Source organism: Lutra lutra, chromosome 3 (assembly GCF_902655055.1).
Source record: "Lutra lutra chromosome 3, mLutLut1.2, whole genome shotgun sequence".
Classification (NCBI taxonomy): Eukaryota; Metazoa; Chordata; class Mammalia; order Carnivora; family Mustelidae; genus Lutra; species Lutra lutra.
In genome coordinates, this window is record NC_062280.1 from 36487682 (window position 1) to 36507542 (window position 19861).

Genomic DNA, 19861 nt, shown 5'->3' on the forward strand with positions numbered 1-19861 from the left:
AGACACTGTCACCCAATGATCTGTCATTAACCAACAAGAGCTCAAGTCACAGAGCGCGTGTGTGCTTGGCACTGTTCTAGGGAACGTATGTACCTCGCTTCGTGCCTTATTCCTCCCATCCACCCTAGAGGTCAGTGCTGTCATTAACCCCATTTGACAGATGTGGAAGCTGATACACAAGATGGCAGCTCAGAAGTGTTAAAGCCCGTACTCAAATCTAGACATGCTCCTCCAGAGCCATACCCTTGCTCTCTAGGCTGGCAACCTTTCACTGCTGTGCCAGGGGTTTCCTTTGGAAGCGGGTTAATCCAAAGGTCTACCTGGCAACACAGATAAGAGGTATTTGTATGTTAATGCTGTCAAGTCGATACTGGCATTGGCACAGGGTCTTCGAGGAGGTTGGGTGTCAGTCCAAAGAAGAAATGCTAAATGTGGCACTGTGTTCACCGCTAGAGGACACACATTCAGCCAGAGTCCTTTGTCGTCCACAAATCCTTCCTGCTCCTTCATAAATGCCTTACCTACTCTGTAATCTCTGCCCCCTAACTCCCTGAGATGGGCCTGAGAGGGAAGGATGGGGAGGGAGAGAAGGGGCAAAGGGCTGGGGCAGGGGGGGGGATTATTCCTCACGCGGCTCCTATGCAGGGCCTAAGGCTCTGGGTGAAATGTTCTATTAAAACAAAAACTAGGGGATGCCTGGGTGGCTCATTCGATTAAGCGTCTGCCTTCAGCTCGGGTCGTGATCCCAGGGTCCTCGGATTGAGTCCTGCATCGGGCTCCCTGCTCAACGGGAATCCTGCTTCTCCCTCTGCCTGCTCTGCCTGTTGCTGCTCCTGCTTGTGCTCTCTCTCTCTCTCTGACAAATAAATAAATAAAATCTTAAAAAAACAACAACAACCAAAAACAAAAACCTAAAAGGAAGGGAAGGAGCTGTGTAGAGATGGAGGGAGGGAAAGAATAGAAGGAAAGCAATCATCATTTCCCTACATTCCCCTTGAGGGACCTCTAGCCCAGGGTGGTCAGCTCACTGTTGATGACCCCCTAGCGGTGTCATATTTTCCTTGGTTTCTCTACATTCGGCATACTACAGGTGTAGCTCACAGAAGATACATAAACAGGAAAACCGTTTGGATGACTATCATAAAATATATCCTGACTCAAATCTTGCAAAAAAATAAAATCTGAATATACAGTTGTTAACACATTGGCTTGAGAGCCTTCCAAAAGACCCTCTAAAGGGATCAACTTTACAGAGATATTTAAATACATATAGGAAGTGTAAAATTGTACAGTAAAATGCAATTTGGCAATGAATATCCAAAGCCTTGGAAAAATTTTTGTCAATTTTGTCTTGCCCTTACACTTCTAGGAATTTAATTTATTGGAGAAGTGTGAAGCACTGAATGCCTAGAGATATTTATCATAGCATTGTTTACTACAGCTAAAGTTGAAAAACGATCTAAATTCTACAAATAGCAGTTAGCTGAATAAATGTTGGCTGACCCACACAAAATGCTGCTATGCAACCATTTAAGTGAAGCTATAAATATGTATTTATTGACATGGATATTTATTGATGGATGATTCCAAAATACCATATATATGTCCAGTGCATTATGGATATAAAATTTTATGAATAACATACATGAAAATTTTAGCAAATATTGTCCTCTGGTGGTAGGTGTATGTTTTTTTACTCTCTTCTTTCTAAATCTGTTTTTTATAATGTGCTTATGTTGCTTTTATGATCAAAACAAATAAATGTTTCTCCTTAAAATTATAAAGACAAGAATTAGGAAGTTAAGATTTTTTTTAATTTTTTTTTTACATCATCTCTTAATTCGCTTATGTACTCCCATTCTCTCCCTGCACTCTGTGTTTTTTTTTTAATTTTTTTTTTATTTTTTCAGCATAACAGTATTCATTATTTTTGCACCACACCCAGTGCTCCGTGCAATCCGTGCCCTCTACAATACCCACCACCTGGTGCCCCCAACCTCCCACCCCCCACCCCTTCAAAATTCTCAGATCGTTTTTCAGAGTCCACAGTCTCTCATGGTTCACCTCCCCCCCCAACTTCCCCCAACTCCCTTCTCCTCTCCATCTCCCCTTGTCCTCCATGCTATTTGTTATGCTCCACAAATAAGTGAAACCACATGATAATTGACTCTCTCTGCTCGACTTACTTTACTCAGCATAATCTCTTCCAGTCCCGTCCATGTTGCTACAAAACTTGGGTATTCATCCTTTCTTTTTTCTTTTTTTTTACAGCTTTATAAACATACATTTTTATCCCCAGGGGTACAGGTCTGCGAATCACCAGGTTTACACACTTCACAGCACTCACCATAGCACATACCCTCCCCAATATCCATAATCCCACCCCCCTCTCCCAACCCCCTCCCCCCATCAACCCTCAGTTTGTTTTGTGAGATTAAGAGTCACTTATGGTTTGTCTCCCTCCCAATCCCATCTTGTTTCATTTACTCTTCTCCTACCCCCTCAACCCCCCATGTTGCATCTCCTCTCCCTCATATCAGGGAGATCATATGATAGTTGTCTTTCTCCAATTGATTTATTTCGCTAAGCATGATACCCTCTAGTTCCATCCACGTCGTCGCAAATGGCAAGATTTCATTTCTTTTGATGGCTGCATAGTATTCCATTGTGTATATATACCACATCTTCTTTATCCATTCGTCTGTAGATGGACATCTAGGTTCTTTCCATAGTTTGGCTATTGTAGACATTGCTGCTATAAACATTCGGGTGCACGTGCCCCTTCGGATCACTACGTTTGTATCTTTAGGGTAAATACCCAGCATGCACTCTGTGTTTTAAGATACAAATTGTCTTTCTTTTCCTCAGAAGAAAACACCCTATTCTCTTCATTTACTGCATTACCCTGGCTACTCGGAGCTGGCATTCAATGACTATTTAATAATTTACTGCTTTGCAGGAGGCCAAGGGGCAGCTGGCATTAAAGGAAGCCCAGGGTCCCCGGGAAGTGCGGGTCTTCCAGGATCTCCAGTAAGATTTCATGGGTTGGAAGATTTAGTATTAATTTGGGTGAACAGCACACTCAGGAAATACAGTTGAGCCACACATAGTTTTGGCGCTTGGCAAAGGGTACTTAATATCAGAGCATTTGATAGATTCTTGATGAAATGATTGAATGAATGATGTGTGAAGGAATAAGTGAATCAGTAATGAATTTATAATCATTTAAGCTGTGTCCAGAGATAGACGGCGGATCTGTCGTTGCCTGGGGCTGAGGTTGAGAACAGGCACTGACTGCAGGTGTATCTGAGGGAACCTGGGGGAGTGATGGAAATGTTTTAACTCTGGATTGTGGTGATTGTGGCATAAGTGTACAAATTTACTAAAAATCATTGTATTCATATACAGATACGTCTTATGATATGTAAATGATACCAAATAAACTTTCACAAATTAAAATTCTGATTATTACAGTGAATCAGAAAGTTATATAAAGATAAATTATCCATAATGCATATTAAAATTACCAACATTCTAACGTCATCTAAATTATGATGATGTTTGTATGATATTGAATAATATTACTGTGTGTTACATTGACATTTACTGACTGTATTCTTTTCCAGTGTTGGAAGCAAATAGAAAAGAAAACCAAAAAGCTTGACATTACACTTGTAGGCTAAAGAAAGTGTCTGAAAAAAAAAAAATCCATGTTCATTAAAATTGAAAAATTCTAGTTGATTTTTTTTTGTAAGATTGGTATGAGAACAGCTTTACCTAAATGCGATGCAGCCTGATTTCTGTACTGCCCTAGGGATTCCCGGGTGCTCCGGGGGATCCAGGACTTAAAGGAGAAAAAGGTGAAGCGTCGCAGCCTGAGGGAGAAGTGGGTGCCCCAGGGGACCCTGGGCTCAGAGGGCATCCTGGAAGAAGGGGCTTGGACGGAATTCCTGGAACTCCCGGGATCAAAGGATCACCAGGACCCAAAGGTGAACCGGTTGGTATCGAGTAACTTTTTTCAAATTCCCTTCCCTGAAATTGAAATGCTCTGAAGTGACGACTTTGGGCAATTTCCATTCAGAAAACGGCTGGCCACCCAGCACAGTGGGTCCTTCCAACTGGTAATAACAGCAGCACACATGCATAGTATTTGACACATAGGTGGGACTCGGTGGTGCTTGTAGCCCAAATAAAATTCCACGTTGATAATGCCCTTGTCTTCTACACAAGTTACAATTCCCACATCTGTATCCAGTGAGTTTATAGACGAGTTCAGAAAATGATTAATAATGGAAAGTTCTAGTCAATACTTTGGGGGCAGTTTTCATTCTTTTAAGTCAAAATAAATGCTTAAAGACTAGAATATTTAGGAGTAGAGTTGTCAAATAAACAGATCAAATGTTTGGTCATTTAAAATACCTAAGCTTCTGTAGGTTCTGTCTCTTTTCATGGAATAGGGATAGAATCTCTCACATGTTCATGTGAGAGATTCCTACCAGGATTGATTTTAAAATGTCCTGGGGTCAGAGGATGAGCACTTCCTCCCAGCATATCTGTGGGAAGTTTACCAGGCACGCTGCCCAGCCTGCTCCAGGAAATACCACTTTCTTCCAGGGTTGATCAGAGTTATCCAGTTAAGACAGAGTTAAGAGAGTCCCACCCTGAACAGGAAAACTTGGCAAATAAATCTGAAGATTCGTTTACAGACCCTTTAGTATCAGAATATGAAGTATGGCTCCCCAAGATATAGATGTGGTATACAGTCTTCCCAACATTATTTGACGACAAAACATTTTCTAGCTGAGACCGGCTCCAGGTTCAATGTTTCTCAGACTCTCCTCTGACAAAGGGCCTGGATGTCCCAATGTGTGTGTTTGGGAGTGGGTGAGTGCAGTTACACTGACAGAGGGACAGAGTCTAGAATTCTTTGGTCTAGTATTAAGAGTTCACGTGATGCTTCCCTTTGCATCTCACTAATTACCTTGTTGGTTCCAGTAAAAGTAAAGAAAAGAAAAAAATTAAGAAGGTGATGTGTTGAATCTTATGTCCTGTCATTACAGAAGAAGGAAACAAAACAAAACATCAGTTAGTCACCCAGTGATACTGAACAATGAAAAATCAAGTCAAATTTATTATTTGGGGCCATATCGGAGCGGAAGAGGAACTCAATTATTGTGTCACATTTGACTTGTTTGAAGTATACAAGTCATTTCCAAAGTTATAGCCTATGCAATTACAAAAAGATATTTTATGTGATGCCTGGGTGGTGCAGTTGGTTAAGCGTCTGCCTTCAGCTCAGGCCATGATCCCAGAATCCTGGGATCGAGTTCCACATCAGGCTCCTCACTCAGTGGGAAGTCTGCTTCTCCCTCTGCCGGCGGTTCCCCCAGCTTCTGCTCTCTCTGTCTCTCTGACAAATACATAAATAAAATCTTTAAAAAAAAACCAAAAAGATATTTTATAAGAAACAAAACAAAACAAATACAGTCTATCTGTATCTTCACCTCCTTTATGATGAAAATAGCTGGTGAAGAGCAAACAAAGGTTTACTGTGCTGGTTTTAGTTCAGAAATATGTTATTCCCATGAATTCCAGCTCTCAAGCTATTTGAACCAATGGCTGATGTGAACAAAGTTTTAGGGGCTATTATACATATAACATCCTGCTGGAGGACGCCTTCAGTGGGACTCAAGAGATGTCCAAGTTCATGAAGTGTTGCTGAAATCCAAGGGGCACAAAACAGCAGAAACCAGACCATGCTCTGAGTTTAGTAATAATTCCCTTCAAATGCCAACTGCTGTGTAATTCAAGATTTTCTCATTGGCTGCTTATCGGGTCCTCCTATTCACGGTAAGGTTAACCCACATAAGGAGATACTGGACTAAAGCACTATAAACATATTCCCATTGTCACAGGCCCTGAGTGGTGAGAAGGGGGACCAGGGTCCTCTGGGGGATCCTGGCATCCCTGGGTCCCCAGGACCTGCAGGACCACCTGGACCAGCAAACTATGGACCACGGGGAGAACCTGGTCCAAAGGGCAACCAAGGAGTTCCTGGAGCCCCTGGACCACCTGGAGAAGCCGGTTGGTTAGTTTTCTTTCCAGTCCTGTTTTCCTATGGAGTGGGCTCATAGTTCCCAGAGCAAGTGAAGCTTCCCCAAGACTAATGAATGCATAGAAACTTGCTTCTGATCAGTTTCTGACCCTGAGATCAAGAGTTTCAAGCTCCATGGGCTGAGCCAGCCAGGATCTCTCCATCCCAAATATTTCTATTAGTAAATAGAGACAGACCATCAGGAAATTTCAGCTGAACTTGGTAAAGGGAAATGAATTTTTTTTAAACATATCCTACATATTCTTTCCCAGTGTCTGTGAGGTGATATATTCTATCTATCTATTATTTTTTACTTCTAACATCACTTTCTAAAGGGTTAGACCCACTAAACTAATAGCCTCCAAATCTTTCTATAGTAAAAATTTGTAAGTGCTTCCCAAGCATTTATATATATTTTAAATTATATGCATGCATTTCTGCCCACACATGTACATAAAGTTTTTATGATCATATATATATATATGTTTTTTTTTCCTGTTTCTTACTTTTGAGGCTGCTGTTCTAATCCAAGGATTGGCAAACCATGGTGGCTCACAGCCTAAATCCAGTCTACCGCATATTTATGTATAATTTACAAGCTAAAAATAGTTCTTCTATTTTTAAATGATTGGGGGGAAAAGAAACCTTTTGAATAATCCTTTATGTCACATGAAAATTATATGAAATTTAAGTTTCGGTGTCCATAAATATGTTTTGCTGACATACGGTCACACTCATTCATTTACATATTGTTTTTAGCTCTTCCCATGCTACGATGGCAGCGTTGAGTAGTGGCATAGGGACCATCTGGACCACAAAGCCCAGATTATTTACTATCTGGCCCTTTAAAGAAAAAGTTCTTCTAATCTAGCTTCAAATCTTCTTCTGTTCTTTCTATATACGAATTTCTAGTAAAGAACTCCATTGTTGTAAAATATATCAAATTTTCCCCATCACACTACTGTAAAGTTATTTTTTTTCTGTAAATATATGCATAAATCAAATCACTAACATGTTTTCCATGTTGACCACCATATCCACATTATCTCAAATCTTTATGGGGTGGTTAGGCTGTATCTCTCCAATGACACATGAAGAACTTATCAGAGGTTAACGTGTGTGCCCAAGCCACACTTAATGTTTTCTTCAGCATACTATATTTCCTTCCCTTGCAAACTAGTGGCCCAAAAAATAAATAGCCTACCAAATAAATATTCACCAATGTTTAAGATAAATCCCATATTATCAATGTTTTTTGGAATAGCTTCTCTTTCAGTAGACTAGCATTGAGGTGGGCTATTAATGAAAACAAAGCTTAGGCAATAGTAAGTGCTTATAAATATTCTTCAACTGAATAAAAAAGTTTCAATGGGTTGGTCATCTTTGGGCCAGTTTTGAAACCTATGGAAGCAAGTCTATTTTTTTTATTCCTTGGGCTATGTTTATAAACCCCCTGTATCACATTTGTTTCTTCTGAACCAAAAAAAACTTCACTACGCACACCAATATTATGATCACGAACTTTCTTAAGGTCCTAAGGGAGAATTCAGTATTTCGACACCAGTCCCAGGGCCACCAGGACCTCCAGGGCCCCCTGGCCGTGCTGGCCCCCAAGGCCCACCCGGTGAGTATCCCCTCTGCCAAGTCTGGTGCCTTGCATCAAATGGCATCCTGACTCTCCTTGGAAAACATTGTCCCCTATGTAAGAAAAACTCTATTTGTTGGCACCAAAAGAGAGTAGAGGCCAGAGTTGTGTGAGATAAAAAGCCCACAGGTAGGGGACTTGTCATTGTACTTTGAGATCATCCAAATTACTCCCACTGGTGCCTCTGATTCCAAATAAATAAATAAAGTAGATGATAGATAGATAGATAGATAGATAGATAGATAAGGGAGGAGGAGGGAGGAGGAGGAGGGAAAACAGTAAAATTACTTAAAAGGAATTCAAGAGAAGAACAATCTCCATGGATTTTTGGTTGGGGGAGTAAGTGATGTTTGCCAGTGGTTAATCAAGGTAGTTCCCACAGCTTCTTCATTTGAAAATGTAACTTCTTTGTCAATATGATCTAAAACTTTGCATGTATGGAGGGAGATTTCTGTAGCTCAAGATATCTAGACTATTTCTTTATAGGAATTAAATTCTATCTTAAACACTATTTGTAGCTGCTAATGATTAGTCCTTGGATAAGAATTGAGAGGAAAGAAGAGTATACAGTTGGGGTTATATTAAACTTATTTCTTAATTTCCCAAAAGGCCTTGAATGACACAGAAAATTAGACTTTTTGTTTAAGGGCAAGATGAGGGAAAGTTTCTTACATGGATGTGTGTGTGTCTCAAGGTATCCCTGGATCCAGAGGAAAATGTGATCCGGGTCTTCCTGGGCCTGATGGTGAACCAGGAATTCCAGGAATCGGCTTCCCTGGGCCCCCTGGACCTAAGGGTAAATGTACAAATTTTAAAACATAGGGTCTATTGTGGGTATTTAGAAAATATAGATATGTGTCATGAATAACATTGAAAAGATCCATAATATGATATTTAAAATAATGTTTTCCACCCATCTTACACGGGAAAAAAAATTTACAATGATGTTTGATAAAAAGGCAGAATTCACACAGATTTATGCATCTCATCTCAATTAAATTTTTTAAAATATGTAGAAAAAGTTGGAAGGAAATTCACACAAAATAGTAGTAGTGATTCTTTTTGAGTGTGGAATTATGAGGAATTTTTTCTTGACTTCTTAATAAATGTGTGCACTTTTTACATTTATGCATTTTTTAACTTTATACATTCTTTTATAATTAGAAAAGGACTATTAATTTACAATTAACTGGCTTTCCTAAACACTCCCCTACGAATTACAGAATTATTTTCTTTTGGGAACGAATGCTGTTTCTCATTGAAGGGAAATCACTCCAAAGATATCCAGATGCTGAGAACTCAAACCATAAGCTAACAAATACATCAGAGTCTTGTCCAGAATGACATACTAGCCATTTCATCCCTGGGTTGTTGCATAGATTTTCAGATTTTATAATCCTTTTATGTTTGTTTCAATATTATTTAGAGTGTCTGTGAAAATAGAATCCATTTTTGATACTTGATCTCCTAGATTAATGTCATTAGTGCTTACAAATATAGATATATTGATCTCAGTTTATGAATATTTGAAATGGAAAATGTAAGTTTCAAGAATGTCTTTGTCTCCAGTTTCTTGGATGTCTTCCCAATGATCTGTGAAGTAATGCAGCCTGGCCCATATTTTTGCCTCCTCCTTCTTGGACCCTGCATTAAAGTTTGCATCCTTGTTTGTAACACTATGGATTCACCCTCTGTAAGGAGACTATAAATTATGGGGACCAGAAGTAGTCTGAGAAATCCCTGAAAGTTCAGACTCAAAGTTTCCCAGCTGAACCTAATAATCCCAGAAACTACTGGTGAAATAAAAATTGATCAAACTTAAAAAAAAATTGGTCAATCTAGAAGCACAAAAGGAATCTCTGAATGCAGCGTTGCTTCTCTAGGGTTTCCTCTTGTGAACTAGGGAATAGAACAAATGATATTTCTGACTCCTTTCTCAATTCTCCTACTACAAATATATAAGAAAGAAGTTAATTCATTATATTCAATGGCAGTAGGAAGTAATTCTCTTGAGCAACCCATGTTGAGAAAGGCTACCTCGGGCAGCAGATATGCTCTATATCTTTGTCTGGGTCATGCTTGAATAGATTTATAGACATGCAAAAATTCATTTGGCTGTACATTTTATGTAAATTATACTCCAAAAGAAAAAGTCACCCAGATAGTCAACCAGAATCAGTGAAATTGTTGCAAAAAAATTGTAGTCATCCTAAACAATAAAATGGAGAAAGTCATTTTTCGATTGAGGATCTGATTTGGAATGGATTTTTTTTAAATTGCCAACGTAGCAGTTGGCTTTTTCGTCATTCAGACTTCCATAAAAACATCTCTAGCAACTTGCCTCATAAAAACATTGGATAAAATAACAGGGATACTGCTTTAAATCTTTTACTAAGCCTACTCCTGCAACATTTATTGTTTTCTCTGTAGGAGAGCAAGGTTCTCCTGGAGTAAAAGGAGCACCAGGTTGTCCAGGAGAAATGGGGAAGCCCGGGCCACCCGGAGAACCAGGTCTCCCAGGAGCGAAGGTCTTCAAGATTTAAAACTCAGATGGATGTGTGGGGATGAATGGGGGCAATCACAATCAGCTCTGGGTGTAGGAATTATCTATATATTGGTAGATGATGAAGATATTAAATAGTCTTTAACACTTCTTTGAAGCTTTTAGAAAGGAAAAGTAGTGTTAGAAGACAGTTTTGCCTCCCTGTTTCTTCCCTAATCTTCAGGAACGTTCAGAGTATTTAAAATGGAAGGACTCTAAAAAAGTGTGGATCACTATGATCAAAACTGTCAAAAGTAAAGACATCTGGACTGTTTACAATTTCAGTCTTCTGTAAAAGTGGCAGTTACAGAGCCTCAAGAATGGTCAAGCATAATTTTATAAAACCAGCAGCTAGAATTGAGAAAGGAAAGAATTGTGGAATGGTGGTAACTGTGCAAAAGGGATTATTCTCAAGTCATTGGCCTAAAGACCAGTCAACAGCACAGAAAAAGTTGGAAGTGTTACATAGTGAAACTAACATGTGTTCTGTGCACAGGGAGAACCAGGACTAGCCATGCCTGGACAACCAGGAACACCAGGTTTTCCAGGAGAAAGAGGCATTTCTGGGGAAAATGGAGAAATTGGATTCCCTGGACCTCCAGGTCTCCCTGGAATTCCAGGAACTGGAGGGGTTGGTGGACCCCAAGGTACAATAGCAAGTGTGATTACTTTTCTCCATGGTGAGCTCTGCTAAAATGCAGCAAGTTGAAGGTGCTCTAGGACGAAGATTTCTTCTCAGACTTCCAGTTTAACAAATAGAATCTGCAGCGTCTATTTTTCCATTCAACATTGCTGCTCTCCCTTTGTTTTTTTTCTTTCCTTTCTCCTTCCTTCCTTCTGTCCCTTATAACAATTGTCCTTTATAAAAGATATACAGTGTTATTAAACATAGGTTCAATTTAGGGGGGAAAGTTACAGGAGAAGGATTGTGATAGCAGTACTAGGACCTCGGGTTTTGTCGAATATATTCCTGGACTCTATTTTGCAGGGGATCCAGGGAAGCCCGGACCACCTGGAGAAAAAGGACCCCCAGGAAGGTGCACAGAAGGTCCCAGGGGAGCCCAAGGACTTCCAGGATTAAATGGATTGGAAGGGCAACCGGGTAAGAAGAGGGCCTTAAAACCAGTCATTAGGCAGACAGGTGACAGAAGATTCCTGCTCTGTGCTTTGCTGCTTAACATGGGAACTGTCCAGCAACAAGTTCTGACCACTGTTCAGTGGGAAATGTTATTTTAGCCATCTAAACTCTGTCACGGATTTGTTTCAGTGAGTACCACCTACAGAGTAAGAGACCTGAAATTAATACAGTAAAATTGGTTTGTGTCTTGTATGCAAGACAGTATGAACACTGAAGATACATAGAAACTTATATTTACACATATATTTATATACATATAAACTCTCAGAAAATGTTTTATCTTTTACTCCATAGGTATATCAAGTGATAAATAGATATGTAGTTAATTGCTTCCCAAGGAACATAAAATAAAGGTATGAAATAAATCTAAATGCTCCAGGTTACGTGGCCAAGATTATATGACATTTACTCTATTTTATTTGTTCTTCTCATTCAGATCTGTGAACTGAGAAAAATCCTTTAGAACTCAGCTAATGCCTATGGGCTGTCACATTGCTTTTATGTTCACAAACCAATTTTTGGCCAAGACATCAATGGTTGTCATAGTGCTATTATTACTTCCAGAAGCATCCAGTGGCTCGCCTCCCACTATGGTTGTGTATGCATTCTGCAGATTAAAGACCCAGCTACAGTCATAAAGGGCAGTCCCAGGATGTGTCTGAAGGACTAGAAAATAGATCTAAATTCTACATTTTTATTACTGCACAAATCACTGAAACTATGTTAAAACTAGAAGGGATCTTAGAAATTGTACAGAAGGGGACGTCCATCAATCAGATAAAGGTGTGGTTTGTCCATGATCACACAGCTACATATTTATAGCCATAAAAAATGTATTTCTGGGAATGCCTGGGTGGCTCAGTGGGTTAAGCCTCTGCCTTCGGCTCAGGTCATGATCTCAGGGTCCTGGGATGGAGCCCTACATTTGGCTCTCTGCTCAGCAGGGAGTCTGCTTCCCCTTCTCTGTCTGCCTGCCTCTCTGCCCACTTGTGATTTCTTTCTCTGTCAAATAAATAAAATCTTTTTTTAAAAATGTATTTCTGGAGTTGGTGGGGAAAGCAGTTGTGTGTTCATTCATTCATTCATTCATTCATATACAGGCAGAAGAGGTGAAACAGGGCCAAAGGGAGACCCAGGTATTCCAGGCTTGGATAGGTCAGGCTTTCCTGGAGAACCTGGACCACCAGGAATGCCAGGTCATCGAGGTGCAATGGGACCACCTGGTCAAACAGGATATCCAGGAAATCCAGGATTTTTAGGACCACCAGGTATCCTTTTTTGTGCTTTTATGTTTCTTCTTCCATCTTCTTCCATATTTTCTTTTAAGGTAGCTGTATAAATTGGACATAGACCTAGGCTTTTGACTCTACACTCCTCTTTCAGTTAGTGTAAGTGTTTCCTACTGAATTATTTGCAAAGAGGTCAGAGAACAGGGCAGTGGTGGTGGTGGGATGATCACATTTCACAATTACCCAGGGCATGACAACATTGGCCACGCAATCCTTTCTATATGTTATACACTAAAGGACATTTGCTAGTATTTTCTTCAGAATTTTTACCTCTACATTTGTAAGGGATACTAGTCTGTCTTTTTCTTTGCTCGTGATATCTCTGTCTGATTTTGGTATCAGGGTAATGCTGACCTTATAGAACAAGATGGAAAGTATTTCCTTCTTTTGTATTTTCTAGAAGAGTTAGTGAAAAATTGATGTTCCTTAGACATTGGGTTGAATTCCCCAGTGAAGTCATCTGAGTCTGGGCTTTTCTTTGTAGGAAGTCTTTGCATTACTAATTCAATTTTTTGTTATAGGTCTACTCAGATTTTCTATTTCCTTTTCTGTCAGTTTTGGTAATCTGTGCCTCTTTAGGAATCTGTGCATTTTGTCCAAATCGTCCAATTTGCTGGCATATAGTTGTTCATAGTATTCCCTTATCATTCTTTTTATTTCATCACTAGTTTTATATTTTATATATTTGGGAAGAATATGCCAATAGTCTCCTCATGGCATAAGAACTCACCCATCTCTCTTCTCCCAGAAAGAACCCAGAAGAACAACTTAATCTGCAAATCATTCTTTCGTTTATATTATTAAGCTCCTACCATGTGTCAGCACTGTTCCAAGCCCTTGGTGGACAAGACTCTGCCTCTGACAGTGGGGGAGACCATAGCAAATGCATTTAAAAACTAAGTTCAGGGGCGCCTGGGTGGTTCAATGGGTTAAGTCTCTGCCTTCAGCTCAGATCATGATCTCAGGGTCCTGGGATTGAGCCCCACATCTGGCTCTCTGCTCAGCAGGGAGACTGCTCCCCCACCCCCTCTGCCTGCCTCTCTGCCTACTTGTGATCTCTCTCTCTCTGTCAAATAAATAAAATCCTTTAAAAAAAAAAAAACAACTAAGTTCAGTGATTGACAACTGCTCTGAGGAAAACAAAATAAGGGACTATAACAGAGAGCCGATGGTCAAGGATTGGGAGGGAGTAATCCAAAACTTCAACATGTTCTCTTTTCATCTGCAAATGTGATTTGCTACCAAAGACCTCCACATACATGATATAATAAAGACTGTGTACTAACCTGTCTCCCAGACAAATACAGTTATTTTTCTATTTACAGAAACCATTCCTTCAACCCTCTTTAGAAGTATAAGTTATTTTATTTTATGGAATATTTTGCTTCTCTCATTGTGCACAATCTGACCTGCTTTGTGCGAACTTGTTTCTACAGGTGAAAAAGGAATGATGGGAATGATGGGCTATCCAGGAGATACTGGCCCTCCTGGGCCCCCTGGGAACCCAGGCGCCCCAGGACAGAGGGGTAAGTGAGGGAGTATCTTTCCAGGATCAGGAGGCATGAACAATGTTCGCTTATTTAACACCAAAATAAGTTCTGTTTTATCCTTTGAGGGAGAAGTAGTTTCCCTGAGAGAACTATGTCTTTGATTTTGCTATTTTCTGCATTCTTTTTATTTGAATGGAGTTGAATTTTCTCCCTGCCATTTTATGCCACTGCCTTAATGGGGCTTCTTATTTTGGTTTATCTGTCCTCTTTTGTTTTGTTATATGGTAAGCACTGTCAACTTTTGAATCCTTAAGAACTATTTCAAGAATTAAGGAACTGATGTTGCTACTTCTGTTTTTTAGGTAGCTTTGGAATTCCAGGAGCAAAGGGTGAGAAAGGGCCCCCAGGAACCAAGGGGGAAGAAGGAGATAAAGGGCCTCGGGGGCCTTCTCAGATATCCACTTTGCTGGGGGACAAAGGAGAACCAGGCCTCAAAGGTACAGTCTTCTTCTTTGGGAAGAACTTGGGGCTGATTCTGAGGCTAAGAATTGTCCAAGAAAATCCCTGTAGTTGACAAATGAGGACAGTGAGAGCTGGTGTTTCATGTCCTGCCCACAGTCACAAAGCCAGCTGGTGGCCCCAGCCTGAATGAAAACTCGGTCTTCTGGGCCTTGCACAATAATATGTTGTCTCCACAATGCATGACTTTTCACTTTCATGTTAATTCTGCGATTTGGGTCTGCTGTATTTAAATTGCTACTAGTCCATTTTAATTATAAGTCTCAAACCCTCCTTTTTGCCATGTATGGCAAAAATAAACTCAGATTGGTTTACATAGTTTCTTTATCACTTGCCTTTTGCCTGTCTTGCCACTGGCATGACATATTTATTCAACAAGTATACTTTTTAGTGCCTATAGACTCAGTATGTTATTATGTGCTGAAGACATGGAAGTGAGCACAGTAGAGGTAGTACCAGTAACCTGGTCATGAGGAAATGTACAGTTTGGTGGGGGAAGGAGGAAAGAGACATTAATGGGTCTGTAGACATCTTATGTATAGGGCCAGATAGTAAATATCCGGGGTCCTATGGTCCCCATTATTGCATATTCTTTTTTATCTGTTAGTGTTTGTATGTTTGTTCCCAATCTTTTAAAAACAGAAAAACCATTTTTAGCCCTCCAACCATACAACACGAAACCAGATTTGGCCCTCAAGCTATAACCTGCCAAGCCCCACAAACCCAAAGCAAATGAATGTGCTGAATAATATGTTGTTTTTTTTTTAAGATTGTGATAAGTGACATAAATAGAAAAAAACAAATATTACAAAGGAAAATAGCCAATCACCTACCCCTCACCATTCCTTAGTATATGCTAGTTTCTTGTCTGGGCATCTTGTCCTGTTTCATGTTTTTTCCATCCAAATATCTTCTGTTCAGTCTTTAACATGCATACACACACACACACACACACACACACACACACACTATCCCCTCTTGCTGAAATCCATCCCTATGGCATATTGTGCCCAACTCTATTACAGAACATATCACACTGGGTGGTAATTGTTTACTTATTTGGCTGACTCCCCAATTAAACACTAAAAACTTGGGGAAAGGGAACAGGATTTACATTCCAGTACTCAGCATAAGACCTATTAATTCGATACTCAGTCCTTATGTGAATGAATAAGGATGTAAGCAGGAGAACAGTGCAAAGAAGGAAATCTGCTGGAGAAAAGGCCCCAAGCCAGGCCTTTGACAGATTGGTAAGTTCTTCAAATGCCAGTGGAAGGAGTGTGTAATTTGCCCTGTACATATTACAGATTCAAGGAACATTTTTAAGCCGGAGAATAATGTGATCCAGACCATGTTTTATAGAAAGTAGGAAATTCACAAGCTTTCCAGCCTGCAGAGCTGGATTCACATCCCAGCATCACCACCAATGGGTGGTGACTCTAGATTAGTCCGCTGAATTCATAAAGTCTCAGCTTTGTCATCTTTATACCCAGCCCGGAAAGGCTCAAGGAAAGACTGACATTGGCGGCAGATTAAATAATATAAATAAAAGAAAATAATGTTTGCCATGTATTAATTACTTAGTAAATGGTAATTGTAATAAGTGGATCTGAGAAGGGGATAGTCTGGACAAGAATAGTGTAGTAAATGGTCCTCTGTCATTACTAAAAAAGAAAAAAAAAATTTTAAAGAAGCTATATTTAGGCCACTAATTCTTAAATATGTTTGTTTAAGGTGTACATATTATCATTGCTAGTATTATTTAAGAGCTAAGTCGGGCCAGGCATTGTGCTAATGTTTTATACGTGTTATCTCATTTAATCCTCTTTTGGAAAAGAGCTCACATCTGCCCATATTCTAAACAAATATGTTATACCATATTACACTAACATCTCATCAAGTTTAATCAGGATGTAGAGAAGTCTGATAAAATTCTAACTTGTGTTCCTAATACATGGTTTTTAACTTCAGGATTTGCTGGAAAGCCTGGTGAAAAAGGAAACAGAGGCATTCCAGGGTTACCAGGTTTAAAAGGACCGGAAGGACCACCTGGACCACCAGGTCCACCAGGTATAGCTGACTCTCTGGTAGAAATCTCAGTCTCTGAGTGTTCCCAGATCTAAATGTAGCCAAAATGTATCTCTTGATGTATTGGGTTGAATATGAATTTTGCTTGCATAGTGTTCCAACAGACATTTGCTTCAAAATTAAACCCAAATGAAGCTGTTTATAGTCAGCCTGTACCAACTTGAAAAATACTAACTTGCACAAAGTTCCATTTTTGTACTACAAATGTTATTTTGACATGTATTACACATGCTGATATGTATTATGAAATACACATTCTATAGTTTATCACAATATCCTATATCAGAGAAGAAAATCAGATAGCAATTTAGAGGTTTTCAGATCTGCCACTTTCTTTTTGAAACAAGCTACTGATTTTGCAAAGAAAATTTTCTAACTGAATTAACATAGCCTCCTCTTCTCTATGACCATGTCAGTGACAAAATACACTACATGGGCAATCACATTTCAGTATTGCATTTGGAAATGTTTTGCTCTGTGGTGGCAGGAGCCTCCTCTTGTCTGTTGGCCTTGGTCCTAGCATGACTGTGATGTTTGAAATCCAAGAATTTAACTTTCTCTAATTTTACCTTGTCTGGGTCCTCTGTCCCTTGCTCATCTAGAGGCAAAGAGGCAGCTATACAAGCACTTAAAGTAGCTGGTCTGGCTGCTCAGAATTCATTTATGCATGCTAACAACAAATATTTGTTGAGCACCTACTATGTCCAGAACTGTGCAGGGCATGTGACCATTTATTTGTTCTCAAGGCCCCAGAGGGGATTCAGGCAGCGTTGGGAATCCTGGACAACCAGGACCACATGGTGGGCCAGGAAGCATGGGCAACATGGGGGTGCCAGGTAAGGTATAAGATCCTATTATGAGCTTAAAGTTCATGCTGCTTCCCAGTTCTAAATTTTCTGTATGATTTGTTGTTTTGGTTTTCCATCTGGTAGAAAATTGATGTAAAACTAGTTGTACATTTAGACAAACGTACTATGTGCCCTTAGTACATGCACAAGAACAGAACATTCATATCATGTGAAAATCATCCATTATAACTCCCCAATGCACTTGTAATTCTGAAAAACCAGCTTCTTGGGAGAAGGGTGGTTTGTGCCAAAGTTAGAAGTCGAACACTTCAAGATCCCTGTGTTGCCCTATCTTACTGGACTTCTTTCCTAATTTCAGGTCCTAAAGGACACAGGGGAGCTTTGGGACTACCAGGTTTAACCGGAAGACCGGGTCTCCCGGGTGTTCACGGTCTCCGAGGAGATAAGGGAGAGCCAGGTTATTCGGCAGGTACAAGGCCAGGACCACCGGGACCAAAGGTACACTGGCCACTGAAGTAGTTACATTTTGGTGGTGGAGTGAGTATCTGAGTTATCAGCAAAGTAGCTGCGTTCAGTGTAGGCAAAGGACATTGATGATACCACTGCATTTTCAGGCAACTTGGGGTTTTTATCCTCTGTCCACCGCTAAGAATGCCTACAGTTCTCAGCTTATGAGCTTATCCCTCCAGTTTCTGTCCCCTAGGAATGGCTCATCATTGTCCCTGCAATTTACCTGTGCTTCCCTTGTATTTTGCACTGGTTCCCATAAATACCATTGCCATCCTGTTCCTGGCACCGATTACGGTGCTGGCACATAGCAGACGTGGCATATGCATTACTAACTAAGTAACTGAGTGATAAATGCAACAAACATCGTTCATACTTGGTTCTGATCACATATCCTGCTTATATGAGGATTTTAAAGGTGTTTGACTAACTTTAAGGGAGATCCAGGATTGCCAGGTGACATGGGAAGGAAAGGAGAAAGAGGGCTACCTGGCACCCCTGGACATTTGGGGCCTGCTGGAACTGAGGGAGCCCCTGGAAATCCCGGGAGTCCTGGCCACCCAGGTGAGTGTGGGCTTTGTAACTCTGAAAGCCAGAAGCATGATACTGAGCATAGCCCTGACCTCCTGGAATCAGCTCCATAAACAGGAAGCTATTTAGGTTTTTGTACTACAGTTGCTTTTATTCAACTTTAATTATCAAATTCTTAGACACAAAGGAACTGTAAATTAATCAGGGGGAGCCCAGATTTTACGAATCAGCCAGTATGGGGGCTGACATCTAAAATCCTGATGCTGTAGAGGGTGCCTGGCTGGTTCAGTTAGTAGAACATCTAACTCTTGATCCCAGGGGGTTGAGTTCAAGCCTCATGTTGGGTGTGGAACCTACTTCAAACACACACACACACAACAACAACAACAACAACAACAACAACAAACCTGATCCTATGAACCAAACTTAAGTTCTATCTCCAAGAACTCAGCCTAAAGACATAAAATATTAGTTCATTATCCAATCTTGTGATATTTGTATTAGTTTTCTAGGGCTTCCATAACAACACAGACTGGGTGGCTTAAATAGCAGAAATTTATGTTTTCACAGCTCTGGAGGCATCAAGGTGTCAGCACCTTTGGTCTCCTCCAAGGCCTCTCACCTGGGCTTTTTTGGGCATCTCCCTGCTCAGTCTTCACATAGTCGTCTTCTCTGTGTGTTTGTCCTCATCCCTTCTTCTTGTGAGGACGCCAGTTGCATGGGATCAGGGCCTACCCTAATGACCTCATTTTAACTTAACTGCTTTTTTAAAGACCCTATCTCCAAATACAGTGATATTCTGAGGTCCTGGGGTTAGAACTCAACATGTGAATTGGGGGTCAACACAATTCAATCTGTAACACTGCAGAGATTTTTTTTTTTTTTTTTTCTGGACTGTTTCCAGGTTGAGCATTGGCTTTCTTAGTGTTTTATCATTTGAGTTTCAGTTTTTGTTTTGTTTTACTCAAAACAACCGCCAAGCTACCGGGTTGCAGCTTCCTTGAAGATACTATTTAAGTGATCTTTTCAAATACTGAAAGGTTCAGTGGATTTGTTGTTAAGTCCCGGTTAAAGGAATGCATCAGACACCAAGTGGTCCTTGTGGGGGGTGCAGACAGACCTTTGAAAGGGATTCGACATATCTCTGCTGGGCTTCTGTGGACAAACAGGAGGCAGGACAAAGGCCTGAGGGCCAGTGTGAGCACAGGT

General features: G+C 40.3%; 1 protein-coding gene across 2 annotated transcripts in view; it reads left to right on the plus strand.

Moving 5' to 3' along the window:
• COL4A3 (collagen type IV alpha 3 chain) overlaps window positions 1-19861 on the plus strand; it is a 137355-nt gene that overhangs the window by 99240 nt on the left and 18254 nt on the right. For both annotated transcript variants that reach the window (XM_047721173.1, XM_047721172.1), the window contains 15 exons: window positions 2960-3030; window positions 3815-3997; window positions 5916-6084; window positions 7626-7718; window positions 8434-8535; window positions 10170-10267; window positions 10778-10928; window positions 11270-11383; window positions 12520-12687; window positions 14145-14234; window positions 14561-14695; window positions 16689-16787; window positions 17552-17641; window positions 17973-18112; window positions 18559-18685. In XM_047721173.1, coding sequence (XP_047577129.1) covers window positions 2960-3030; window positions 3815-3997; window positions 5916-6084; window positions 7626-7718; window positions 8434-8535; window positions 10170-10267; window positions 10778-10928; window positions 11270-11383; window positions 12520-12687; window positions 14145-14234; window positions 14561-14695; window positions 16689-16787; window positions 17552-17641; window positions 17973-18112; window positions 18559-18685 — 1830 coding nt within the window. The remainder of the gene's footprint in view (window positions 1-2959; window positions 3031-3814; window positions 3998-5915; window positions 6085-7625; window positions 7719-8433; window positions 8536-10169; window positions 10268-10777; window positions 10929-11269; window positions 11384-12519; window positions 12688-14144; window positions 14235-14560; window positions 14696-16688; window positions 16788-17551; window positions 17642-17972; window positions 18113-18558; window positions 18686-19861) is intronic.